We start from the raw sequence: 24,848 nt of genomic DNA, 5'->3' as shown, positions 1-24,848 counted from the left end.
ATGGAGGCACTAAAAAACGCATATGGTCGTCAGGATCAGACATCACGCCCACATTATCCGATTTACCGGGCTAACGAGTACTGAATGCGATATTTTATAACACCACATGTCATGACAGCATGGCTATTCTTCCTTTTATGCCCTGAATGAAAGAGAACTACGCTCGCCTTCCAACGCGCTCTTCCCAATTCTGCGCTGCGGTCCTTATTGCATGCTCGCCATGCATTTATCATACTGCTGAAAATACGCGTCAGGTTGCTTTCCAGCATAATGTCGCCGATTTGACACACTCCAGCTGCATGTCCAACCCGCAGCTTATGCCGATGTTGTTGCTTGGGAGCGCAACTTTTGGCCTGAGAAGCCCTCCTCCTGCGTCTCTCGCAGACGTCGCTATCTCCATCATAACCTCGTCAATTTCAGACGGTGTATCTAAACTTGCCCATGGGGTGGTAAAATCACTTGCATCTTCGTCAATTCCCAGCAGTGTATAAAACCATTATCCTGAGTCCTCCGAGGTAATATATTTGATTTCACATAATAGTGAGGAAGAATAGCCGTCGCCTTGCTGTATCGTCGACAAATAGTAACTCCCTCTATCCAATCAAAAAACTCTACTCTTTTAGGCTACTGTCACGTTCCCTTGCATTAATTGTCGTTAAAGAATGTCAGGGCAGTGCAATACGCTTGGTGCTTCAGGGATTACAGGAAAGACATCAATAACGTCAGGACAAGCATGATCTGACCACAGCCGACATCCTGGAACTCCTTCTGTGGCAAAACTAACGTTAACCTTCCTGGGCAGTTCCATGTCTATTTCAATTAAAGTTTGTCCAGTAGACATTTTCATTACTTCAACACATCAATAGTCCACTTTACCAGCACCAGCGCTTCCACCACCCGATGCAAATGTTTCCAGAACCGTATATAGCCTTTCGTGCGCTTTCTATCCACTTATTTTTCTTCGATCGTCTTTTTCGCCATTATTTCGCAACTATACCAGCTTCGCATTTCATGCTTACTATCCGTGAGAAACACTATAGCATCAAAATCAGTGCACTGATATGAGTTACAAATAAAAACGGAAAATGTAGTTTTGCTCACACATTAAATCTGCATACTATAGAGATGACCTTATCCATTTTAGAATATGGCATGTACATGTACACGTTTCCACATTATCCCGTCAACGGGGTGTCATACTGGCATGCGCGTGGTCTAACCTGCAAATTTGGCGAAATCTCCCCTCGTGTGTTGCGCCCATTAGAACTGGTGCACTATCCTTGTTCGAGAGAGGCCCCCGCTAGAGCATTGTTCACCAGTGCTTCATTTGCTCCGGTTTTTATGTTCAGCATTGTCGCGGCGCTTGACCAAATCTTCGCTGCCTTAACCCTTCAGCGGCACGCATTGGCACTAGCAAGGCAATAAAGCACAAGGTCCGCCTCGTCGTCAGCGCACGCAGCAGCAAGCACTTCCGTCAATGACGCCGTGAATGACGTCGAGTGTTCGTCTAGCTCTTTACAATTTTTTTGATGCGGAATTGAAGAATTCAGTTTAATAATTTGTCCATCAGTTGCATATCATGGTGCATATACACTAGTGGCTCGCAAGTTTCTCAGCAGTAAACATTGCGCTATCCTCCCTCTGCATGAATACCTTGACCTAAATTCACTCCGACGAAGTCGAAGACTTGGTCGAGGACATGTGCGAGTGGCCAGGATTGGGGTAACTGAACATTGCTGACATTCCATCGAGCCAAATGCGTGGTGTCCTCGCCAGGTGCGCAACTACAAGGCAACAAAGTGGCACAATTAACTACGCGCAATTCCGCTAGATGGGTCAGTTGCTGGCGCGAGACGTGAACGAAGAGGTCATTCAGATGAAGGGGGATGTGACATCGTCGCAAGCCGAGAACAATACAGCTCCCATCACGCGTGGGCGTTTGCAAGGACCGCCGATCATTTACGGCGCGTGAGCTGCGCATGCGCAGCCGGACAAGGCTGCCTTTGCAGCCGTGTCAGCGCTGAGTTACGGAAGGTATGGGCAGCACGAATCACTAGCATTCCCGTACGTTGCTAGGCGTCTTACTTACCTTTGATTCTCTCGTGTACAACATGCAGCATAGGGACTTTGTTCTCGTCGGTTTTCGTAGCACCAAAGAAATGCTGGGAGCGTCTGCGCGACGCTAAGATCTGAAGGTCTGTCAGTTTGCTGCGGCCACGCACCTCGATCCAGGCGTCGAAGTAAAACAGCGCATCGTGAACGCCTCACACGTGCGCTCAACGCAAGGTGTATGGTGCTGCGACCAGACCATATGATTGCAAGCAAAGTATTTTTTTTATCTCGCTCCAACTTTCGGTGGCCGATTTGGTGACGGGAACATGATATATGCGAATACAGTAAATTTTTTGTCACGATGGTCCTTCTGCATCAGAGACAGACGCGGTTATTACAGATACCTAACAAATACAACCACAGCAACGCCGCAGCTCAAAACCAAATCTCTACACTAATGACACACCTTCTGCCCCTGCAGCTCACTGTTTCGAGTTTGATCCTGTGAAAAGGTGTATTATCCAGGTGAATAATGTATTACATTATCATGTGAGACTACTTGCAAGCAGCTCGCGATGGCTCTTGAGATACACCAAAGGCTTAGCAGGACATCGCGTACAATAAATCCTATGTGACATGTAACTGATCATCATGGGAACATTAGCCTGTTCAAATTTTCATGCACCACTCTACTGATTTAATAACCGAGATAGAAGTAAGAACAAAAGTGCGGTCATCTAAAAAAGCGTAGTTTCCGATTAAAGGAAAACCCCGGCGACTAATTCCAAATACACAACATGTAAGTTTGTCACTATAGTTGGTCTGTTTCTCATATTATCAATGAAAAGCTTTCAAATATTGGCCCCAGAAGTTTGGGGTTCCAAAGCCATTTGCGTATGCACGCTTTGGGTCAACCACGCAGGAGCTCCAAATTTGGGAATAAGGTCTGCGGCGCTTTGGACACTGCCGCTATTTTGGGTCACTCTATGGTTGTGGCTGAGAGCTGTCACTTCAGTGGGTGCCATCGTATTTTTCTGGCACAAAGCTTTTATGGCAAGCTTTGGGGCTCCGGCTGAATTCGAGAAATGGCTTCCCAGGCACAAAAATCAAACCCTGTTCTAGCAACCCGCATGCTCAGTGTCCTCGACGCTAGTTCTTTGGGGCCCCAAAACTATTGGGGCCTTTATTTGAAAACACGCGAATGATTGCTCTCCACACGACATGCCTTTCAGAGGAAGGCATAAGTACATAACGCGATTAAAGGATGTAACATGGGCATCCACACATAGTAGTCGATAAAGTATGAACGTTCCGCCAAAGGTAGAGAGGGGAATGTTTCATGAGCAAATGATGAGAGGTGGTCGTCTGATCATGCTCCGTTTTTTGGAAACAAGGCTCATAGCTTCTTTGAATTTTCAGCGTGTTCTTGTTATTCGTACTGTTCATCTGCACTTGTCGGTGCACACCTCCCCTTTTCTCTCCTAAGCAACTGGTGGGCGCTCTGCGTAATATCACTGAAAATGATCAACCATAGAATTTGCAATAAGCCCTAACTAACCCTTCTTTCAACCACTGTGATACTTCGCAAAGACTACCACCAACATCTCCTTTTGTTGGTCAACACTCATGTGAAAACATTACGTAGCATTATTATTAAAACATTTTACAGCCTAAAATTACCACAATATCTTCGTTATTTGTGAACAGCCTACCTTCGTTATTTGTGAACACACATCAAAACGTGCGATGACAGTTTTTTTCTTTATGTATCGCCCCATCAACCACCAGCTCTTATGGTGACCGCGAATTTTACCTGAATGTCAAGCTTCCCCGTATCTTCTTACATATGCAGTCGTCCGACCACTATACGACAGATTTATTATTAGCTCGTACAACATGTTTCTTTTTCACGTCCGGTTGATTGTTGATATTCCAATTTCTTTAGCAAGCTTACTCGTGGTCACCAGGTGACGTCGCATCTGGGACAAAAATAATACCATTTTTTTTAATTTACTACTTTAGTTTTTGAACACAATATGCTGTATACAGTTCACTTCTCCACACAGGTTACCTGCACCACCTTTGCGGGAGAGCGTGATATGACGGGGTATCATGCTTCGCATTATTACCCTCGCCTTTGTTAAATGCCCGGTCTCTCTCACCTCAATGGCAGAAATACAATTTCAGCCTCCCCCCCCCCCCCCGAAGAGAAATATAATGACATAGTTGTAGTAGTTCTTGTGTAGACGTTATACGAACTCGTCGATTTTTCTACAGCTGCACTAAAAGCCCTGCTGTGGATTGCAGTAAAACACTTAAGCTTCCCACTCTTCAAATTTCATAGGTTTCTCAAATGTGCTGTGGCTTTAATGACCGCTGCAATTACCACGCGAGGTCATCTCATTATCGTAGTGACATTTGAATCAATTAAGAACGCAAGTGAAGAAATTATGGCTGTATTTCATATCACCGGTGACCATTCCTCGGCATTTTTTCTTGATCTCGCGATAGCAATCAATACGCACAGATGTGGACACCAGTAACATGCTTGGGGTACATACTATTTAAATTATATAGCTACATTAAAGATAACCAAGCCGTCCAACAATTATTGCCATATTTGACTCGCCGAATATCAAAGCAATGTATTTTGCTTCACATCTCACATAAGGAATATCTTGAGGAAGCGCACTGTTTGGCATATAATTTGCTGCTGTCGTGGATTTACAGCGCTATAGGGAAATCTGCATCTCAATTTTAACCACTTCTGATTTTTTTTTCTGTGTTACATATATAGTTAGGACGAAAATTACCCTCTGGCAGGCCGGTTCAAGTCTTCCCGGATGGTCTACGAATATAACTCGAATCAAACGAAGCAGGACCCATATTCTGCTCATTTGTTTGAACGCCTTGCTCGCGATTCATTTGCGTATTATACGAACAAATATTTTCCAGACCACAAGTTCCTTCGGGAAGACCACCCCCTTCCTTTCCTTCTCCGCCTCCTGTGTCCAGACCACAGTAAGAAGCGAGAACGCCTTGTAGTTTTGCGCCATTCACCAATATATATATCTCCCATAGCAGTCACCAACCTTCATGAACTCTCCCTTACAGGCCCCAACCCCGTCCTCCTCCAACCAGACCCTCTCCGGAGCCTCCGCCAGGGCCGAGACCACCGTAAGATAACTTATTGCACTTGTGAATTTGCCGCTGCCTTACACAAGTAATCACGACCACCGCAATTTCAACTTTGTATCTAAATATTTCGGAGCACTGACCTGCTAAGATTCTGCTGAGCGAAACTGCCGATAGACATGACTGCCTCTCTCTCTTGAGTTCAAGCATGAATATCCGCCTACTTTAGGCACTAAAAAGTTAATTAATCTGTTTTAGCTATTGACAACTCACAGGTATAATTATTATCCGTCCTTGCATACGACCAGAAATAAAACTTGGTTGCATACGTGACCTTGCCGTATTTCCCAGTTTCTGAGAATAAAGGATCATTAAACTTTATTTTGATCGCACTGTGTATGAAGGGCTGCAAAAGCATAGGCAACGTTATAAAGCCGTTTTCACAAGTAGATTATCTTCCATACAAGCATCATGTATGCGGTGCACCAAAATATGCGCCGTAATGCAACCGTGTCGAATAATTTAATATTAGGCACACCAGATGGATGATTGCTTTTGCAAGGAATTTTGTATTGAAGCCATCAAACAATGTAGTACATATGCACAATATTATTTCCTCAGTGTTTATCACGTTTATCTCTGATGAAATTGTCACACCTTATCTGCACTTTCACGGGTCGCAACGTCATTCTCCTCGGCCCCCACCTGCATACCAACCTCCACCTCCTCCTGTGGCCAGACCACCGTAAGAAGTTCTGAATCGCTTATCCTTCGAAGATGTAGATGATGAACTAGGAGGCACTTAATAATACATATTGAAGTATTGGCACCACCACACAAAGGGCTCGCGCTACCAATATTTCAGTTTGAATCTACACTAACCAGCCCACTTTTCAACCCTTCGCCCTAAATAATACTTCCTGTAAAATAGCTTTTCTTGTTTTCTGAGAAATCCAGAAAACCACTTCGAATTTCTAAAGAAACATTACATAAATAGTTTTTAATGAAGATCCGGGGGTAGAAAATAGTACATCTAACAATTCGAATATTTAAGATTATGCCATTGTAGGGAACTAGTGTGATTCCGTTGTTAGACTATAGTTCATGATTCTTGCGCGTTGCTTGGAATTGGATACTCAGTTCATTTTCCAGATAGCTTGGTCCATCTTGCAAATTTCACTCTAGAGCCAGTGTTCTTCTTGACCTGTGGAAAGTTTCTTAGGCTAGAGGAACTTTCATGTGAAGCGGTGGGTACCGTAGATTAATATGGAATTCCACTCGACTTCGCCCTCTTTTGAAGACGAGAAAGAGACAGTGGCATCATTGGCCAGTGTTTGATAACACCTACACGTCCCACTGTCCGTTCTTTCAGTCAATATTTCATTGCTAATACCAGACCGAATTTTGTGTCATATGATGACCGGAGCTTTTTTAATATTTTGCGTGGTGAGATACTGCTCTAGTTGTAAGTCACTACTTCTCGAATTGCATTGACGTTCGATTCCTTCTCTTAAAGGAGTCCTGCAAGATTATAAGCATGTCCGAAAAACGCTGCTGTTCGGTAGTTGAGAATTCCGAAGACGTGCTAGCTAAACATAATAGTGCAGTGCGCGGCCTGTAATTTAAATTTAATTCTCAAAGACAGCTAAAAATTCCTCCCTCTTTTATCTCCAAATGATGCCACATGCCCTAGTTACTGCGCAATATAATAAATGTACGAGGTCGTACGCTGATTCGAGCATAGTGAGCTGCATTTTTACTGTGGTCGACACGGGATGTCGCCACTTGCCCGCACGCATGCTAGCGATCCCACTGAAAGTAAGCATCTGTTCGAAGAAAAAGACAAGAAAGAGCTCAAGGTGATAATGCGCGCTGAAAAAGAGGCACATTCTTGATCCCTTGTCATACCTCTTCCAGAGTTCCTTTCAGTGCACTCACTGGTACGACAGAAAAGAGAAAGCACTTGAAGGGGGTCGCAACTTCCTGTAACTCCCCTCGTACTTGACACATTCTAAAAATTATAGCGGTATTTGATTTCAGAGGCAATTAAATTTTGACGAAGCCATTAGACGATTACTTAGAAAATTATCGCAGAACCCTTTCAAAAAACAGATCTTTTTTATGAATACTTCGTCGTGAAATTGAGCTATCATCAACGATACTTACTACACCAAAGACACCTTCTCACATTAACGATGTTTATTCAAAGGCTGAATGCAGAATGTTCAGCTAAGTGTTTTCTTCAGTGCACACATATTTCTTTTTCGCCCAATTGCATGGACATATGGGAACTTACAGATAGTGTGGAATTGAAACACCCTTAATTGACAGATCAATATTTTACATACCACATGAACAGTAAGCAAAACTTCATTCTTCTCACACCTGAACTTTTTATAGCCCTTTTGGCTATATACTCGTAAGAAATAAAAAAAGCATGGGTTTGTTTTGCTAACAATCAGTATCTAGAATATATCAGTCACAAACTTGAATGAGCTGTATCTTACAGACCACCACCACCACCTGCACCCAGATCCCCTCCAGGGCCACCGGTGGCTACACCACCGTAAGAATTTTCCTGCGTCTCCTCTATCTTTAAGTGAGCGTCCTTTAGCAACCTCTTAGTCGAACATCTTTCTCATTTGAAATTTTCAGCTTTCCTGGCCCACCTTACCAGTCTCAAGCACCGGCTCCTGGTCAACCGTAAGGACACATTACACTATGTATATGTGCACCATTTCTTGGCGAACTAACGACAGTGTTCGCATCTATCTATCCATCTATCTATCTATCTATCTATCTATCTATCTATCTATCTATCTATCTATCTATCTACCAGCTTTTGTGGTACTGTGGTCGTAGCACCAAAATCGCAACCAAAATTAGCATAAACGATACGTATGGTGGCCATACACAGAAATATTATGACAGGCTTGTCATGTTTGTCTTGGTGTAGATATCAATGAGTCATCGTGATGACACAGTGGTCGTTTCGTTCCTTAGAGTTATATCAGACTGCGTCGTATTCTGTGCATGTGTGACGTAATTAAATGTCATGCCGCAATCCAGATGCTGCTGAAATGCACATCGCCCGAATCATGGTATATTTCTGCAGCTCTGTTACGCTTGTTAATATAATTCCGACGATGAAAGACAGTAACTCTCGCGGGTAGTGTTCCATGCGTAGTTTGTGCACCTAGATATTGAAGCTAACGCGCATTGTGTGATGGCAGGACCACAAAACCTAAATCAAGCATAATGACTCAAACTTCTGGGTCCCAACCTCGCATTGCCATGGTGGTCTAGTGACTAAGGTACTCGTCTGCCAACCCGCAGGTCGCGGGATCAAATCCCGTCTGCCGGGGCTGCATTGCCGATGGAGGCGGATATGCTGTAGGCCCGTATGCTCAGATTTGCATGCACGCTAAAGAACACAAGGTGGTCCAAATTTTCGGAGCCCTCCACTACGCTGTCTCTCATAATCATATGGTGGCTTTGGGATGTTAAACAGTACATATCAATGGGTCCCAACCTCCTTTAATGGAAAATTGTGCACTCACCTGAATTCCGTCAGTAACTTAAGTAGATCATTCCTGAACGTCACCAACTGTCTCCTGCAGACCTCCATTACGTCCTACACCAAGACCACCTCCAGGACCACCTCCGGTGGCGAGACCACCGTAAGATTTCAATACCCATTCCTTTGAACTTCCTTCAACATCTCGAAGCAACTACCAGCAAAGTCATGCCTGCTTCCTTCATTTCAGCCCTGGAGGTCCACCTTATCAGCCACCAGCGCCGGCGCCTAGACCACCGTATGAAGATATTTTCATATTTCAATCTCATTTACATGCAAAACGAGACGGAACCATATATCTCTCTACATATTATATTTGGTTGATCTAGGTCGTCCTTCTTTGCTTTCAAGAGCTCAATTTTAAGAGTAGCATACTTCGCTACGATCTGAAGAACGTTGCATGAACGCGATAACGAGAGGAGAATTGAACGACGAATAAATGTAAAAAAGCTAGGGCGTCCTTTCCGCCTCCACAAATATACTTTCTGTGAGTAGCCCTTGCTGTGAATGACAGCTCTCGTTTCTTCTCTTTTCAAGAGAGTCCATAGAACACCAGTGTGTAAATTCGCCGCTACCTTATGGGGGTGCCGACGACAGCCTAAAGGGACAATAAAGAGAAATAAAAACTTAGTTTAGATTGACAAACTGCATTCTGGGAACTCTAATGCCATATGTTTCCCAATCATACGTTCGTGATTAGTGGAGAAAAACAAGATTAAAGTTTCATTTTTAAATTTGAACATTTTCAAGATGTATTTTTCCTATTTTCGCGGCATTGCCTAGATGAAGTTTTCTGAAACATCGCACGCTAAGTCTGTGACACCCACAGATGACAGTGTACTTACTCAATTTTTATCAATTAGAAGCTACGCAGGACATATCAGATGCTTTCAAATACAATGTTTGTTGCGGGAATTTGAAAGTGGCGAACTGCTTTTTCTTTTCGCGTGTTTTATCGCTTACGATGCGTCATGTCGTGGTAAGTAAGAGTGGCGTTTCCGGGATTGTACAACTGTACTTTACTCATACACAAAAAATCGCTTTGCTTCTTTGTCTCCATTTAAGCCGGGTTAATTGTGCATTTAGTGAGGAACACACCGACAACAACCTCAATTCCACCATGTACAATACAGTATCCAGCTCACGTTGGAAAACATTCCATCATATAGGCAAATATTACTAATGGCTAATAGACAGATCTTCAGCAGGCTAATACTCTGTACTAAACTATACCGAACCGTGTTCCTGTATATCTACTTTTTTATTGTTCGAGCAGAGGAGAAATTGAGTACGAATAGATGAAAAATAGCTGAATGAAACCACTGAAGCATATATATATATATATATATATAAGGGAGAGAAGTGTATACCTAAGGGCTCGTATTTCCGTGTTTTAACACAATATTAATGAGATATAACAGACAGTAATGCCAAGGAATGTACAGGGGAAGTTATTTGAACCAATGGAATGAAAATAAGAAGAAAGAAGAAAGAAAAGTTGATGAAAAAATTACCAGCTGTGAGCAGGAATCGAACCTATGACCTTCGAATAACGCGTTCGATGCTCGTTCGATGCTCGATGCATCGAACGCGTTATTCGAAGGTCGTAGGTTCAATTCCTGCTCACAGCTGGTAATTTGTTCATCCACTTTTCTTTCTTCTTTCTTCTTATTTACATTCCATTGGTTCTAATAACTTCCCCTGTACATTCCTTGGCATTACTGTCTGTTATATCTCATATATATATATATATATATATATATATATATATATATATATATATATATATATATATATATATATATATATATATATATATATATATATATATATATATATATATATATATATATATATATATATATATATATATATATATATATATATATATATATATATATTCATGGTAATTTTTAGCTGGTGCAGTGCATTCAGCTGTTCACTTGTTGGTCCTTCTAAAAACACCAAATCAGATATTAGAAAAACATTTTAGACGTTTTTAGTAATATATGTACAGAATTATTTGTGTTATTGACGATTCGCTTTCACCACTGCCGCGTCGTCTAAAATACGGGTAACGTGATGCAAGCTGATTTATATACGATATATTAAAGTACCGGATGCTTTCTTGTTACTTCCCGTCGCAGTGGTAAGAGAGTAACATTTTCTGTTATTAAACTGCGATCATTACTTAACACCTTTCTGTCAGGCGTAGATTCTCAGTGCGCCTTAACGTGGAAATTGCTGTGAACAAAACAAACACAAACGTGTGCAGTGGGCAAATATTACTGTGTATTTTGCGTGAATCCACTGTTATAACAAAGGAGCGAATGTTGTGTACATTCCTGTTTTTAGATCCCAAGGTCCTTTACCCCGGCCTCCCCCTGCATACCAGCCCCCGGCACCACCTGTGGTCAGACCACCGTAAGATGTCATTGTTTCTGCAAACACACAAAAAAGTTATATACGGGCGGTTATATCACCCCAACTAACAGCTAAATTTTATTTTGGACCAACTCTTTCTTACTGAAGGCCTCCCCCAGGACCACCATCACTGCCCAGCCCACCGTAAGTAAGGATTTCGTACGTTTAATCGGTATAAAAGCTTCGTAACACGCACCACACAATAGCAGTGCACATGATATGCATTCTTACAAATCGCCTCTGAATCCTATCGCCCCAGCTATTTCACACAGTTGCCACTTCTCTGGTTCTTGTGGTTATAAAAACTGTTGTTATAAAAACTTTAACTTGAGGCATACTTCAACTTTGCAGGTCGGCTGAACGACAGGCCACCACCAGTTTGTTTTTTTTATCACCGTACGAATACTTTGCTACAGCTATTTTATCTAGCCTAACGCGTTCAGCGTTGCTATGCAACACGCAGCATAACTCAGCCCCGCCATTTGATGAGGCGAAAATAGCGGTGCATTTCACAGCTGTATATCATGTGGGCAGGTACTTGGCTCAAGGCGTATTATACTGGCTTTCTTAAATCCCGATCCAGCGACAATTTTTTCGTCCTTCAGTATTCAAGTATTGGACAACGTCAGCTTTACTTGAGTGTGGCAGCCCTCATCTACTACATAATATATTGAATTTATATAGCAATTGTACTTATTCATTTACTTGCTTGAAGCCTTCATGTTAGAGTCTTTATAATATACTGCTTATAAATATTTGCCAAATTAAGATACGTTATTAAAATGCACAGTGTTGGTGAAAAATTCGCCGGTCAAACTTCCATAGAAAGACACGGGATAAAGGCCTGTAAACTTCCGACCCCCGCCTCGTGTATATAACTGTATCATAAGCGTTGAATGCCTTCCCAAATTCAAGAGCGATTTGATGACATTTAATACCGTCGATGGCCCGAAAGTGCAACAGCTTTTTTTTTTCAAACAAGAAATTTAGTATTGGCCCACTTAGCGTTACGTGAGATTTTATCAATAACAATGGCAATGATCATATTGCACACACAGAAGTTATTACGTCCAAAGCATGCCCTATTTATATTATTTGAGAAAAAAATGTAGCATTATAAAGCTACAACTCTGCGAGCTTTAGCGCAGTTGTTCCACTAATTGCATCATTGAATGATCCGCGTTGCAAAGCAGAATTACCTATTCTGAATACGACATTTTAGTTTCAAGATTGATGATTTTCACACCATATAATATACGAACAAAACATATATACGCAACAGTCTATAAACACGTACATCACCGAATTTCTTCAGAGGTTCTCACTTGGTGTATATTTCATTTCCTTCTTTACTTTAAAATAGCAGGACATAATGGGTTGATTTCCTTCGTGAATGAGCCGTAAATGTTGCTTTTTTATTGCGATAGCAATTGTAAGGACACTCTCGGCTGGATCTTGCCGCCGGCGTCGCAGTCATTCACCGTATACGTATACGTATTTATATATATGAAAGCGCAAGAAAGAACATTATTCCAGATAAAGAGTTCGGCACACGGAATCGAACGTCGTACCTCTCAATTGTGAGTGTGAGGCGTTAGCCACTGAGCCACGACGGAGCACCTACTTCAACGCTTAAATGGCAAGCTGTTTATATCTACCGCTTACCGCCGGTCATGGGCATCTCGGAGTAATTGTTGTGTTTTCAGAATTACCAGCTAGATGGCGCAATGAGCGTGCGTCAGCACATCGTCACGACGTGGCAGCGCGCGCTCTCATCTCCCACACGTACTTTTCCTCTCGGAAAGGAGGCAGAGTGGACGCTCCCGCGTGCGTTTGCTTATCTCGTGGGAGGGACATTCGTACGCCTTGGGCTTTCACCAAAACAATTATGTTGTAGTTACCCGCATATCGATCAATCATACACAGAACTGATGAGCATGAATCAATACTTTTGGTAATGTGAAAAGCATTTTTCAGTTCATGTGTATTTCTCACTACCTTCTGAATTTGACCTTTGTTATGTGAAAAAATGGCTAACAATTTCATTCGCATATTTCATACTGCAGTTTGGACGAGGGGTCATGTTTAAAATTTGAAAACTTCTGGACACTTTTCGCATGTGCCCTATGGACCTATATATTTCTATCTGTACAAAAATGTAATGCCGCAACAAACACAGTAACCATAATTTAAAAAAGTGATTGCGATGGTTCACTGAGCACAAGTTCCCTCTCTGACCATTAGTTGTTGTGCGCACAGCACAGGCTTGTCGAAATTTGCTTCGAGAAAAAAAAATAGCTTATACATCAATATCATCAGCAATCGTTTTTAAGCAATAAAACCCATGAATATATGCTCACGTATAGCATTTGAAAGTCACACTTTTTAACATCCTGAATTTTTCACATTGTTTACGTCCTAGTCCTTAGTTTTCAGAATGAACCAGCTAACCCATCAGCATAATTTGGGGTACTACATAGGGAAAAGCTGCGAAATTTATCGGCTTAGTGTCTGATCGTGATTGAACACGAGATGCTCGCGGCTTCAAGGGCTCAAGCAGCCGGTTGGAAATGCATGGTAAAGTGGAATCTGAAAAGGCAGGACGTTTTAATCGAAATGCTTGTTCCTAGAAGTCGTACGTCATTGCGACACGCGTTTATTAGGACTTATTTCGGGACATTGTAGGCAATAGCATTCTTCAAAGTGGTTGAGTGACCTAAACAACAGCTCGAAAGTGAATTTACAAAGCACGGATTGGTAATAGCTAACCGGCTTTGCTATGAATTCCATACCCAATAAACTGAAAACAGCCACCCTTGAGTGAATCATAATTAAATGTCATGCAAAAAGCTTTTTTTATGAATGTCTTCAACAAACCATCGCGAGGGCAAAGTCAATGTTTGGTAAAGAAAACTACGAAATGGTCAACATAGCGCATTACGTAGTGTGTCGTTTTGCACGATGCTATTATGTCAGTGGCAGGAGCGCGTGTGATAGTAGCTAGAAGCTATCAGGTGACTACGACGCTAACGAAGGCAGCAATAAAACCGGTAAAGATTTGACTTTTTATTCTGGTTTAATTACTCAGTGAAACAAAGTACGCATACTGCTGTTACAGGATGGAGCTGGGGTGTTGTTTTTTTCGCCTATCCGTCAGTGAAATGCGCCAACTCCTGCATAGCACCAACACTGCTGTTCCCTTATGTAGCAGAATAAATCACTGTTTTTGTCACGAATGCATTCTTTGTAGAAAACTGGATAGTATTCGACAGTATTTCTTACGTTAAGACGAATAAGACATCTTAGTATTTCCAAGATTCCAACACAATCATAATGAAAAAAAAACGTACTTGTCAAAGCCGTCATTTCAATAAATGTGCCGTCGAGGTGCTGCAAGACAAACGTTAAAAAGCGAGGAACTGTTTTTTTAAAAAGTCACAGTTTCACCGTGAGGGCGCAGCAACAAAAGCGATAGGAACATGCTAAGGGCTCCCGCATCTAATATCGAAATTGTCCCAACTCAACAACGTGCCGGCGAAACGAAACATGGACCCTGCAGCGAGCGAACTGACTTGTTTTCTCATCCATACCTTCGCACACTTAGCGGGGATAATAGGGCGTGAAATTTGTCGGACGTCTGCTCATCCCTGCCGAGACAAAGTGCTCCACCGAGTCATGTACGGAGTCGCTGCCGCAGCCACGCAACCGCCCTCCCGGGCTCCCCCTCCAACTCAATTGGCTATTTCAAGTTACGAAAGGTGTTTCCTCTCCGTCTTGCATGCACTTACATGCTTTTATGCGAACATAGCGCATAGGACAAGCAGGGTGATGTTATCAATTATCACTTAATACGCAGCCTGACTTTGGTGCGGACGACGACGGCAAAAACGCGCTGGGAGTGGCCATGTAACTACTATCACAATAGAGGCAGATTTGCGAGTAATGCAATAACGGTATCACACCGTAAACTGCTGAGGGCAATAAAATTCATTGGAATAAATTTTCTCACCAAAAATTGGCTCTCATTTAGAGTTTACGTAAGGGAGCCTATTACGATCGGAAAATTCGATCCGCATCCGGTCGGATTGTGATCAAATTTTACTGTGTGACACCAATATAACAAAAAAAGTCTACAATATTTTCACTTTTGGTCGTTGGTCTTGCATAAAGATGAGTGGTGTTGCTAGTAAGACAGGACACGCAGGAGACACGCTCACGCACACAACGCGCATGGTGTGTGCAATGGTATTATTTCTTTTGTCCCCTCTTAGGCGCAACACTACTGTTCCGAATATTTAAAATTACAACCTATCATGGGTGAAGTTTCGTAGCATTCCATTTTTCCATCAATAATGCCCAATGAACTATAGTGAATATTATTAACATGTGAATGTTTTGACTGATTTTTATACGGAGCTAAGCTGAGTATTTATTTGTACAAAGCTAATACACCGTTTGAACACAGAATAATACCGAGTACATAACACTGTATTTATTTGCCAAAACGAACAGCTCGCCAAACTAGTATATAACAAAAGCTTGTCACGAATCCAAAAGTTCGCTCATAGTTCAAACAATATGCGAAAATTACAGAGCGATAGCCAATGTATCGGGTGTTTTCTTTTGCGTTCTTTTTTTCTGTGCTTTATTGAAATTTTCTAGGTTCTAAAGAATGTCCATCACTTCGAGTAAGAATATATCATGTTACAACTTACATCGCATATCTGAGAAATAAGTGTGGTCGAAGCAGTACTGTATGAAATACATCTGTCGTCCTGTATATATGTGAGTTTAAACAAAGGGAGATTATAGCTGTCCCAAGCCATACAACATTGGCATGAACGGAGCAGACTTTAGCGTGGCAGCTGACTGGCGGGCACCACTTTTGCTTGGGCTGAATGGCACATACTGCATTAGTACTGCATTTTCATAGAGTATTCGAATAGCTGCATTACAACAAATTGCTCATATATTTCACTTTCTGCAAACTCCTTCATGTGATGGTTAAGCCACCTATATACACGATTCTTTGAAAACTTAAGCATATATTGCATCTTGATATTAACAATTTATTTTCTACAGTGCGCTTCAACAATACCTTTATAAATGTGGTACTAAGATGAACTCATCATGACAGATTCAAGCGGCTCATGTTCCTTTCTGTAATCTCAAGGTACTGAGGCACAGCAGTGGCGATAGCACTATTTCATGCTATCGCCCTGTTATCATTAAACATAACGTCATTGTGTGCACATTCGTGCAGAACCCTAAAGTGAGAACTAGTATAAACAAGCCAACGCCATTTATGTGCATGCAACAGGGCAAAAGCATTGCGTATTTGCCGTATTTACAACTGTCACGGCAGAGCACTGAATGCTGTGCACGTTCCCATGCCTAGACCACAACGTCCTTCCCCTCGGCCACCACCTGCATACCAACCGCCAGAACCACCACTCGTGGCCAGACCACCATAAGCACTTACGGCTTTTACAAAACAAGCCTATACGCAGAATTTCATCGATCCCACTGTTTAATCCTCTTTAAAACTCGGGCAGCTACTGCGTGATCAATAGGACCTGTCTTGGAGCCATTTCTCTTTTGTCAACTATGCGTTCCTGTCTCGTCACCCTGCCACTTATCAGAAAATTAATAGGCTGCTCCGCGCCTTAACAATACACTTCTTTCCTATTCACACTACGCTTCACTGCATAGCGCTTTAGCACTGCGGCAACGCTGACTTCTGAAATCCGCCACCTTTCTCAAACGAATCGGCTGACGACAGCGCTGGTTCAGGCATGCGGGATGATTGACGCAAAACTGGGGATGGTTTCAGTCAATGCAGTTTTTGACAAGTAATTAGAGCAAAACGTAACAAAGATGAGACTTCAGCGAGGTTCCGCGACCGGATTTTCAAACGTTCTTACATGGCACTACGCTGACATGCATCCGCGTATTCAAGCACGTCCGCGACATCGGCAGCTGTGTCATCTCCATTACCTACCTGTGATGACGTATACCACCCATTATAGCTTTCTCACAGCCGACTGCCATTCCCTGTGTCACTTTGTTCCCCGTAACCAATTCAAACAAATATTCGTAAATGATAACATCTTCATGGCAATTCAGTATTCTACTACTTGGGTTGCGCTGTGTTTGTGAATATTTGCCTCAACCAGACGGGTCACCTGCCATGGTGTATCATTGGCTATAGTGCTCTGCTACTGACCCGAAGGTCGCGAGTTCGATCCTGGCGTGGCGGTCGCCTTTCAATAGAGGCAAAACGGTTGAGGCTCGTGTGCTGTGCGATGTCAGCGCACATTTAAGAACACCAGATGGTCTAAATTTCTGGAGTCCTCCACTAAGGCGATAATCATATCGTGGTTTGGAGACATAACCCCAGATGTCATTATTATTAATCCTATTAAAAACCAGATAGGTTGACTGATACGCACTTGAGTATACTGAAATTAAGGGAACGCCTTCGCAATTTTTTAACCAATTCCTGTAACTTACAGATGCGAAATGCTGATCAGACGCGTGGCATTCACTGACTTAGTGTTTGGTATATAAGTGACTGAAGTGCACGACAGCGGCAATATTATATAGTCAGCAGTAATAGTTCTATTGTAGGTATGATTGGAATTAACTATTGGCAAAACGGTTGCTACAAGGCTTCCAGTCGTAGCCTGTTTTACAGCAGGTGTTTCTCCTATATTTGTTTAGCAAGTTGACCCTGCAGCAAATGCTTCACTTTCAGGCTAGTTTACATTTCTTAGCCTTCATAGTTCCCTTCACCGCTTTAGGTCTCATCAAAACAAATATATAGAATACAATGGCCGTGTTCCTTACATATGATATTTCCGCACTTTCCGTAAAATTGCACTGCATTTGGTTGCCTACTTTATAATACCAAGTAATGAAGCCCCGTTCGTTGAAACATCCTGATTCTCTTAAAAAAAAGCTCTAAATTAAATTAATTCGTAAAATTAGCATTGTTACGTCTTCAGAGTCGCACTAAACATTTTATAATCATTCACATTTTGTATATAAATTTTCGCACGCAACAGCCAGTATCTTTCCTTCACCAGTAAACACACTTACAATATTCTCGAGGCAGACAAGGGCAAGGGTGTAGGCGCTTCCACCCTCTTCATGCCTGAAACCATTCCATACAAATTGCAGACGACAAGTTTCTCTACCCCGACTACCACCATCGTTTTCTCCTCCTCCTCCTATGGCCAGGCCTCCGTAAGAAATTAAAATACTCTACAGTTACCGAGTAGTTGTTTTTAAGCGAAATACTTAATGCGTGAACAAGGGAGAATGCTTCTTTACAGACCTCCACCATCTCCTCCATCCAGACCCCCTCCCGGACCTCCTCCAGTATTGAGACCACCGTAAGACTTTCCTGGCATGTCCCTACTATTTCGCTTTAATTTTTTAGCAAAGTTGTAGAGCTAAAGCTTTATCATGTCTACATTTCCAGCCCCCCGGTCCCACCATTCCAGCCTCAAGCACCTGCGCCTAGACCACCGTATGAAAATGTTTTATTATCGTTACTATACCTAATTTTTGAAGAAATTTCTGTTTTTAACCTTTTGTCCACTATGCTATATTACCACACATCCTCATATCTTTGTTTTTGCTTCATCAGGTTTCACCCGCAAAAAAACTGTTACCAGCGTACCATCGGCGGTGCAGACCACACCGCGATTCTCGTTTATCTTCTCGATTGCGTTACACTAACCTGATAAGAACGCACACATTACTCTAGTCTAATCTACAGCTGTAACAAGCATCAGACATAAGAAAGCTTTTTATTTCTTCGTAGCTGGTTACCAACTCGGTGGCTATGGCGTTTCATGTAGTAGCTACTTGAAGACCTGGCCAGGGGCCCCAGCGTAAAAAACTCGAGTTGCTAGGTGACCTTTTTGTTTTTTACCGTCAGCACTATTTCAAGCGTTCTAGCTAACCGGTTTTTGTCATTTGGTCTACACTCGCCTCTCTCGGCTACAAGGGTCTCCAAAAAGTGGTGCCGATGCCTGCCAAAATGAGACCTAAAAGAAAAGTGTTGCTCAGGCCTCTGGCCACCCCTCTCGATAGTTGAGGTTTCCGAAATCGTCGCTCGTAAAGCAAGTACGCATTTGAGATGAGATAAAGTGCAAGTATAAAGAAGTATTTTTTGTCTGCGTGTAAATTTTGGCCAAATGCTTACAGTGCCTTGCAGTCCAATGGTACGTGAAGGCAATCGAACGTGCATAATTTGCGCAAACTGACAATTCAGACACGCAGTACTTTAGCACCTAATCTTCATTATCACACAACGTTGCTAGTAAAGTTTTAGATAAAGCTGTTATTTTCACTTTTTCGAAATTCAACAATTATTATTGATCTTCCTCGACAAACACGCAAAACATATTCTCCCCGTTCACAGACCACGGCGCCCCTCAGGACGGCCACCACCTGCCTACACTCCTCCACCCCCTTCGGCTAGACCACCGTAAGGAGCTCTACATCTTAGAATTCAATTTGATTAATTAGAGTGTTTCCAATAGCCATGGTTCTGCATTAGATTCGCTAGGTGTTACGCTATAACGCATAAAGCCGAAAGCCTCCCTCTACTTTTCTGAGAAAAGGAGCCCCTGCAAAGAAGTATTCAAGTCTGACAATAAACCGTACCATTGTGCACCTAATGCGGGTACTTTTGCGTATGTCTTTCTTGGTGTTGGAGAGACTTTATCGAAGAACCGACTGTGTGTTTGTCAGGCAATACACGAACCTACATAGGCACCTCAAATAAGCAGCTGCCTGGGAACTTGAAATATGTTTGTTGAATATGTTGTGGAATGACTTCCGCACTACTTTTTTTTAGACATATTATACGCCATATGGCACGTATTTAATATGAAAAGCTTCTGTTGGAGTAGCCCCGTTAACAACTTTATTATTCAGTGGCAGGAACGCCGACTCACCAAAAGCTGCACTTTTTAATTTTGAAATGACGAGGTGGTTGAACGCTGCTCTGACCACAAAAAACTGAGCCATAATACTTCCTAGGCACCATCATCATCATCTAATATCATCATCATCACAATAATCCACAACAACCAAACGTGTTGCAACGTAGATACGCGTATTTCAACGTAGGTTCACCTTTTCAACGTGTAGCGGGTACTCGCCACCGAGAGCGTATTAGGGGCCCTTGAAAAGTGTACATCAGTCAACTACATCGCAGAAAAGCAAGCAAGAGAGGGCAGAACAAAATGTGTACTTAAGGCACATTCAAGCCGACCTCGGAATAGCTGTGGGGGCAGCATCTGTCGGCGGGACGAACCACGGCGGAGAAAGCAAGCGATGAAGCATCCATGCCTGGTCAAAAGAGGCTTTCGCCTTCAAATGTTACACGAGTGTCGAGCTTTTCGAAGCACATCAAATGTGTTTTTCTTCCAGAACTTGTGTCTAGGGAGTAAAAGCTTACCGTTTTATAGTAGTAGAGTGCACTACGCTGTAAATTGACTGCTTTTTTAATATCCATTCAAGCTACCAAAAAATCAGGGTGAAAACACCACCATTGTGTTCCCGGCATCTAGAGTGCGCACTTGTTACGAGCATCGCAGCACGACCTGATATCAAATTTACATAATATAAAGGCTTATTGCGGGGTTCTCAGTTCCTGGAGTATAAATGTCACAGTGATCAATTCTTCTTGGGCTCTCTTAAACAACATCTAGGCTTTATACTAATATTTAGAGGACCATCAACTAAATGTTTCCGTTGGATGAAGATGCTGTCATTCTAAAAAAATGAATTGTTGATGATTACGCAAATAAGTAAGAGGCACTACTACTTATTCATGCAGACCACTGTAGGAAGGCTTTTTACATTTACAATGACCTTACCAAAATGTTGCAGGTCACTATTCCCCTCGCCACCACCCCCACCTTCATTCCCTCCTCCACCTTCTGTGGCCAGACCACCGTAAGAAATGCTTTAATGATATACCTTTTCTTCAGTTCTCATATTATATTAGCCACAAACCCGCATGAACTTTGCACTTACAGACCCCCACCACCTCCTCCACGAAGACCCCCTCCTGGGCCTCCTCCAGTGGCGAGACCCCCGTAAGACTTTTAAACCCTCTGCTGCAAACTTCCTTGCAACCTTTCACGCGCTAAGAAAAAATTTGTTATAACTACACTTTCAGCCCCCCGGGTCCACCTTATCAGCCACCAGCACCCACGCTTAGACCATCGTATGAGTATATTCTGATATTTTTTCATCAGTCGTTCATACCGACATGCCGTTATACGCCATTTGTGTTTACGATATGCCCTTTCCTTCCTTCATCAGACGTTGGGACTTTGCAGCTTTATAGCGCACCATGCCCGCCATACGACTTCGTAGTACTGCAACAAAAAAGACTGCAAAAAAAATTGGCCCGAATCTGCATGTTACACAGCAAATGTCGTCGAAAGACGATAGTCTTGCGTCTGGAGAGAGTGAACAAAACGTTTGTTTGATGTTCTGCGCAAAAAAAATCGGTGAATGGTATTCTGGAGGCGCTGTGTTAGAGCGCCTCTAGCGTGTAGCGGAGAGAAACGAGCGCATCGAGGCAAGTTAGACACGAGCGCCATCTGGCAGTTATCTTCGAAAACGAAGGCGTGTGCACCCGTGGAGAAAGGTGAGCGTCAGTCTCGGAGGTGATAAGGTGTAGAACGCAAAGTGACGGGCAGGTGCCACCACCGTGTCGTCGTAGCAAAGCGTTGGAAGCACTTACCTTTTTGAGCATCGCGTTGCACTGTCAGTGCAGTGCGATAAACGCTACAGTCCTTAGAGTTACTTGTGTGGGCCTCTTCTGGTATAAAATCAGACATACAAAACATCGACGTGTTGTTATAGCGCCTCAGATATGATCAATATTTGCTTTTTAATTGACAATTGCACACAACTATGAACGCTATACCTTGAGCAATATTGGTGGGCGCTGCAGATGGGGTTGGCCGTTTGGTGCTGTTTGAGGTATTGATAAAGGCGGAAAAACATACAAATGTACAGATAGACAGACTGACCAAAATGTTTTCATCGAAAGTCCCCAAGAAATATCGTCTTTTAAAAAACAAGGACATACTGGGGAAGGCACATCTGGTGGCACAGCGCTATTTCTTTTTCCCTGTGTGCCCTCGTTCATTGCTGCGCTGTCATAAGGCGAAGATGGTAAACAAAGAAGCGCACGTCGCCACGTTTCCGCCATAGGAGACATAGGTGATGCCTCCACTAAGCAGAGCCTCCCTTATGTGAAAACAATTTTTTAGCCTGCATGAAACCAGGGCAATCCACGTGTAGGGTATCGGCACTGGTGGCTGCAGCAGACAACGACAGCGTTCACCGCTCTGTTAATCCTATGTAAGACAGTTAATTGTTTGCAATATCTGTGTAACGTCTTATACTGTATGTGTCGGTGCGGCTTCGATACATGAGAAGTTGCTTCATGAGAAAAAAAAGCAGTAAAAGTAAAAAGGTCTAATACTCAGCACACTACACGAGACACGGCTGGCAAAGCCATTGAGTATAGAACATCACATAGATTGTGTGCTTATTCTTAGTGTTTATCTACGCTGAAATTCTCTCAATTCTCTCAGGTATGCTTCTAAGAAAATCAGTAATGTGGTATTCAGACCGATGTGTGGAGCACTTCTTCGATCATAGAAATTAATCAAGTTAGGCGACCTTATCAAAACTTCATTGTGTAATGGTAGTCCAGCTATGCAGCAGAGCATAAACAAAATAATTTCGTAGAATCAATAGACATTTCTTACTACTGTAAGCCGCCCTGGGAAGGCTTTTGAGCTTCACCGTTACATAGCCGACACTTTGCAGGACGTCATTGCCTTCGCGACAACCACCACCTTCACTTCCTCTTCCACCTCCCGTGGCCAGACCTCCGTAAGAAAAGCAAAACCCCTGCACTCTTTGTTTGGACCGCAGAAGCACATATACTATATATGTCATCAATACGGGTGAAATTTCTTTTACAGACCTCCACCACCCCCTTCACAAAGGCCACCTCTTGGGCCACCTCCAGTGGCAAGGCCTCCGTAAGACTTTCAAACCTAGTCTTCTGCACTTATTTATATTATTTATTTATTTAACAATACTGCCGATCTCACAAGGAGATCATTGCAGGGAGGGCATACATATGATACAGAAAAGAAACACGAAGCAATCATTTCTAGCATGCAAAACAATAAGTAATCGATACATGAGAAGCACTAGTAGCAGTGAGCAAGGTGAGGGTACAAATCTCTGCAAAACTACGAATTACAACAACTATAAAGACAAAATGTACAATGATGCAATCACGTTATCAATATACAGAGCCTGCATACGAATTACAAGAGGACAAAAGAAAAGAAAAAGAACAACAATTTTCAGAAAAACTTCTCAGCGTGTACCTTTGCTTCAACCATATCTAAGAACACATTCAACGATGAAGTGTTCGTAACAGAAGGGCTAAGTTGGTTCCAATTTCTTATGGTTTGCGGGAAATACGAATATTTAAAGCAGTTTGAATGAAAAGTGTATTCATTAAGTTCTTGAGAGTGCCGGTAACGTGTTAACCTAGATCGACAGAAAGAGATTAGTTTTGACGCGTCGATGTTTGTCTCCATGAATGAACTGAAACAAAAACTTTAGTCTTGCTATTTTCGCCCGACTTTGTAGTGTTGACAGACCAGCTTTGTGTAATAATTCTGAAGGAGAATCCGTTTGCCTATATTTATTATAAATGAACCTTACTGCCTTCTTCTGCATCCCTTCGATTCTTGTAATTAGTTCCTTTGTGTACGGAAACCAAACAATATTGGCGTATTCTAACATTGGTCTGACAAGCATCTTGTATGCCAACAGCTTTGTACTTGGGGGTGCCAGATGAAGGCGTCTTCTCAAAAAGAAAAGCCACTTTAGTGAACTTGAGGTTATATTGTTGATATGGGTTTCCCATAGAAGATCGTGCATTAAAATGACGCCAAAATATTTATGTTCAAGTACGCCAGTAAGAGGTGTGTCATTAATAGTGTACGTGAAATCAGATATTGCTTTCTTTCTAGTTACAGTAAGCGTAACGGATTTCTCAGCATTGAGAGTCATTTGCCACTCCTCACACCAACGAAAGACAGACTCGAGTGCATTATTCAGTACATGGTGATCATCAACGGAATTAATTTCACGTTATAAGATACAATCATTAGCGAATAGCTGGATGTTAAGATTCGATCCGGAAGGCAGATCATTAATATACAGCAGAAATAAGACAGGACCCAATACACTGCCCTGGGGCACTCCAGACGTAACAGATGCTAAAATGGAATTTTTGTTAAGAATATGCACGAATTGTAAGCGGTCAGTCAGATAGTTTTCTATTCAATTAACAATAGGACCTTCACCTATTGTACACTGAAGCTTCCTGATTAGTTTTTTGTGCGGTACGCAATCAAAAGCCTTTGAGTAGTCCAATAAAATTACATCTGTTTGTTTCCTATAATCTACACTTTGTGATATGTCATGCGTTAGTTCTAGTAGCTGTGTGACTGTTGAGAGACTGCGAAGGAAGCCATGTGGATAGGGCGAAAGAATAGATTCCTGTTCAAGGTACGTGTTTATA

General features: G+C 42.4%; 1 protein-coding gene across 50 annotated transcripts in view; it reads left to right on the top strand.

Moving 5' to 3' along the window:
• Positions 1-24,848, top strand: part of LOC119161759 (uncharacterized) — a 230,137-nt gene that overhangs the window by 60,629 nt on the left and 144,660 nt on the right. For 44 of the 50 annotated variants that reach the window (XM_075880820.1, XM_075880806.1, XM_075880842.1 and 41 more), the window contains exons 3-18: positions 5,008-5,073; positions 5,167-5,229; positions 7,697-7,753; positions 7,843-7,890; positions 8,808-8,867; positions 8,955-9,002; positions 11,120-11,188; positions 11,297-11,332; positions 18,371-18,436; positions 18,526-18,585; positions 18,675-18,722; positions 19,623-19,688; positions 21,101-21,166; positions 21,250-21,309; positions 23,066-23,131; positions 23,224-23,283. In XM_075880820.1, the coding sequence (XP_075736935.1) occupies positions 5,008-5,073; positions 5,167-5,229; positions 7,697-7,753; positions 7,843-7,890; positions 8,808-8,867; positions 8,955-9,002; positions 11,120-11,188; positions 11,297-11,332; positions 18,371-18,436; positions 18,526-18,585; positions 18,675-18,722; positions 19,623-19,688; positions 21,101-21,166; positions 21,250-21,309; positions 23,066-23,131; positions 23,224-23,283 (939 nt within the window). The remainder of the gene's footprint in view (positions 1-5,007; positions 5,074-5,166; positions 5,230-7,696; positions 7,754-7,842; positions 7,891-8,807; positions 8,868-8,954; positions 9,003-11,119; positions 11,189-11,296; positions 11,333-18,370; positions 18,437-18,525; positions 18,586-18,674; positions 18,723-19,622; positions 19,689-21,100; positions 21,167-21,249; positions 21,310-23,065; positions 23,132-23,223; positions 23,284-24,848) is intronic. The other 6 variants (XM_075880840.1, XM_075880830.1, XM_075880818.1 and 3 more) reach the window with 5 other exon arrangements.

Source organism: Rhipicephalus microplus, chromosome X (genome assembly GCF_043290135.1).
Source record: "Rhipicephalus microplus isolate Deutch F79 chromosome X, USDA_Rmic, whole genome shotgun sequence".
Taxonomy (NCBI): domain Eukaryota; kingdom Metazoa; phylum Arthropoda; class Arachnida; order Ixodida; family Ixodidae; genus Rhipicephalus; species Rhipicephalus microplus.
This window is presented reverse-complemented; position numbering and strand designations above follow the sequence as displayed.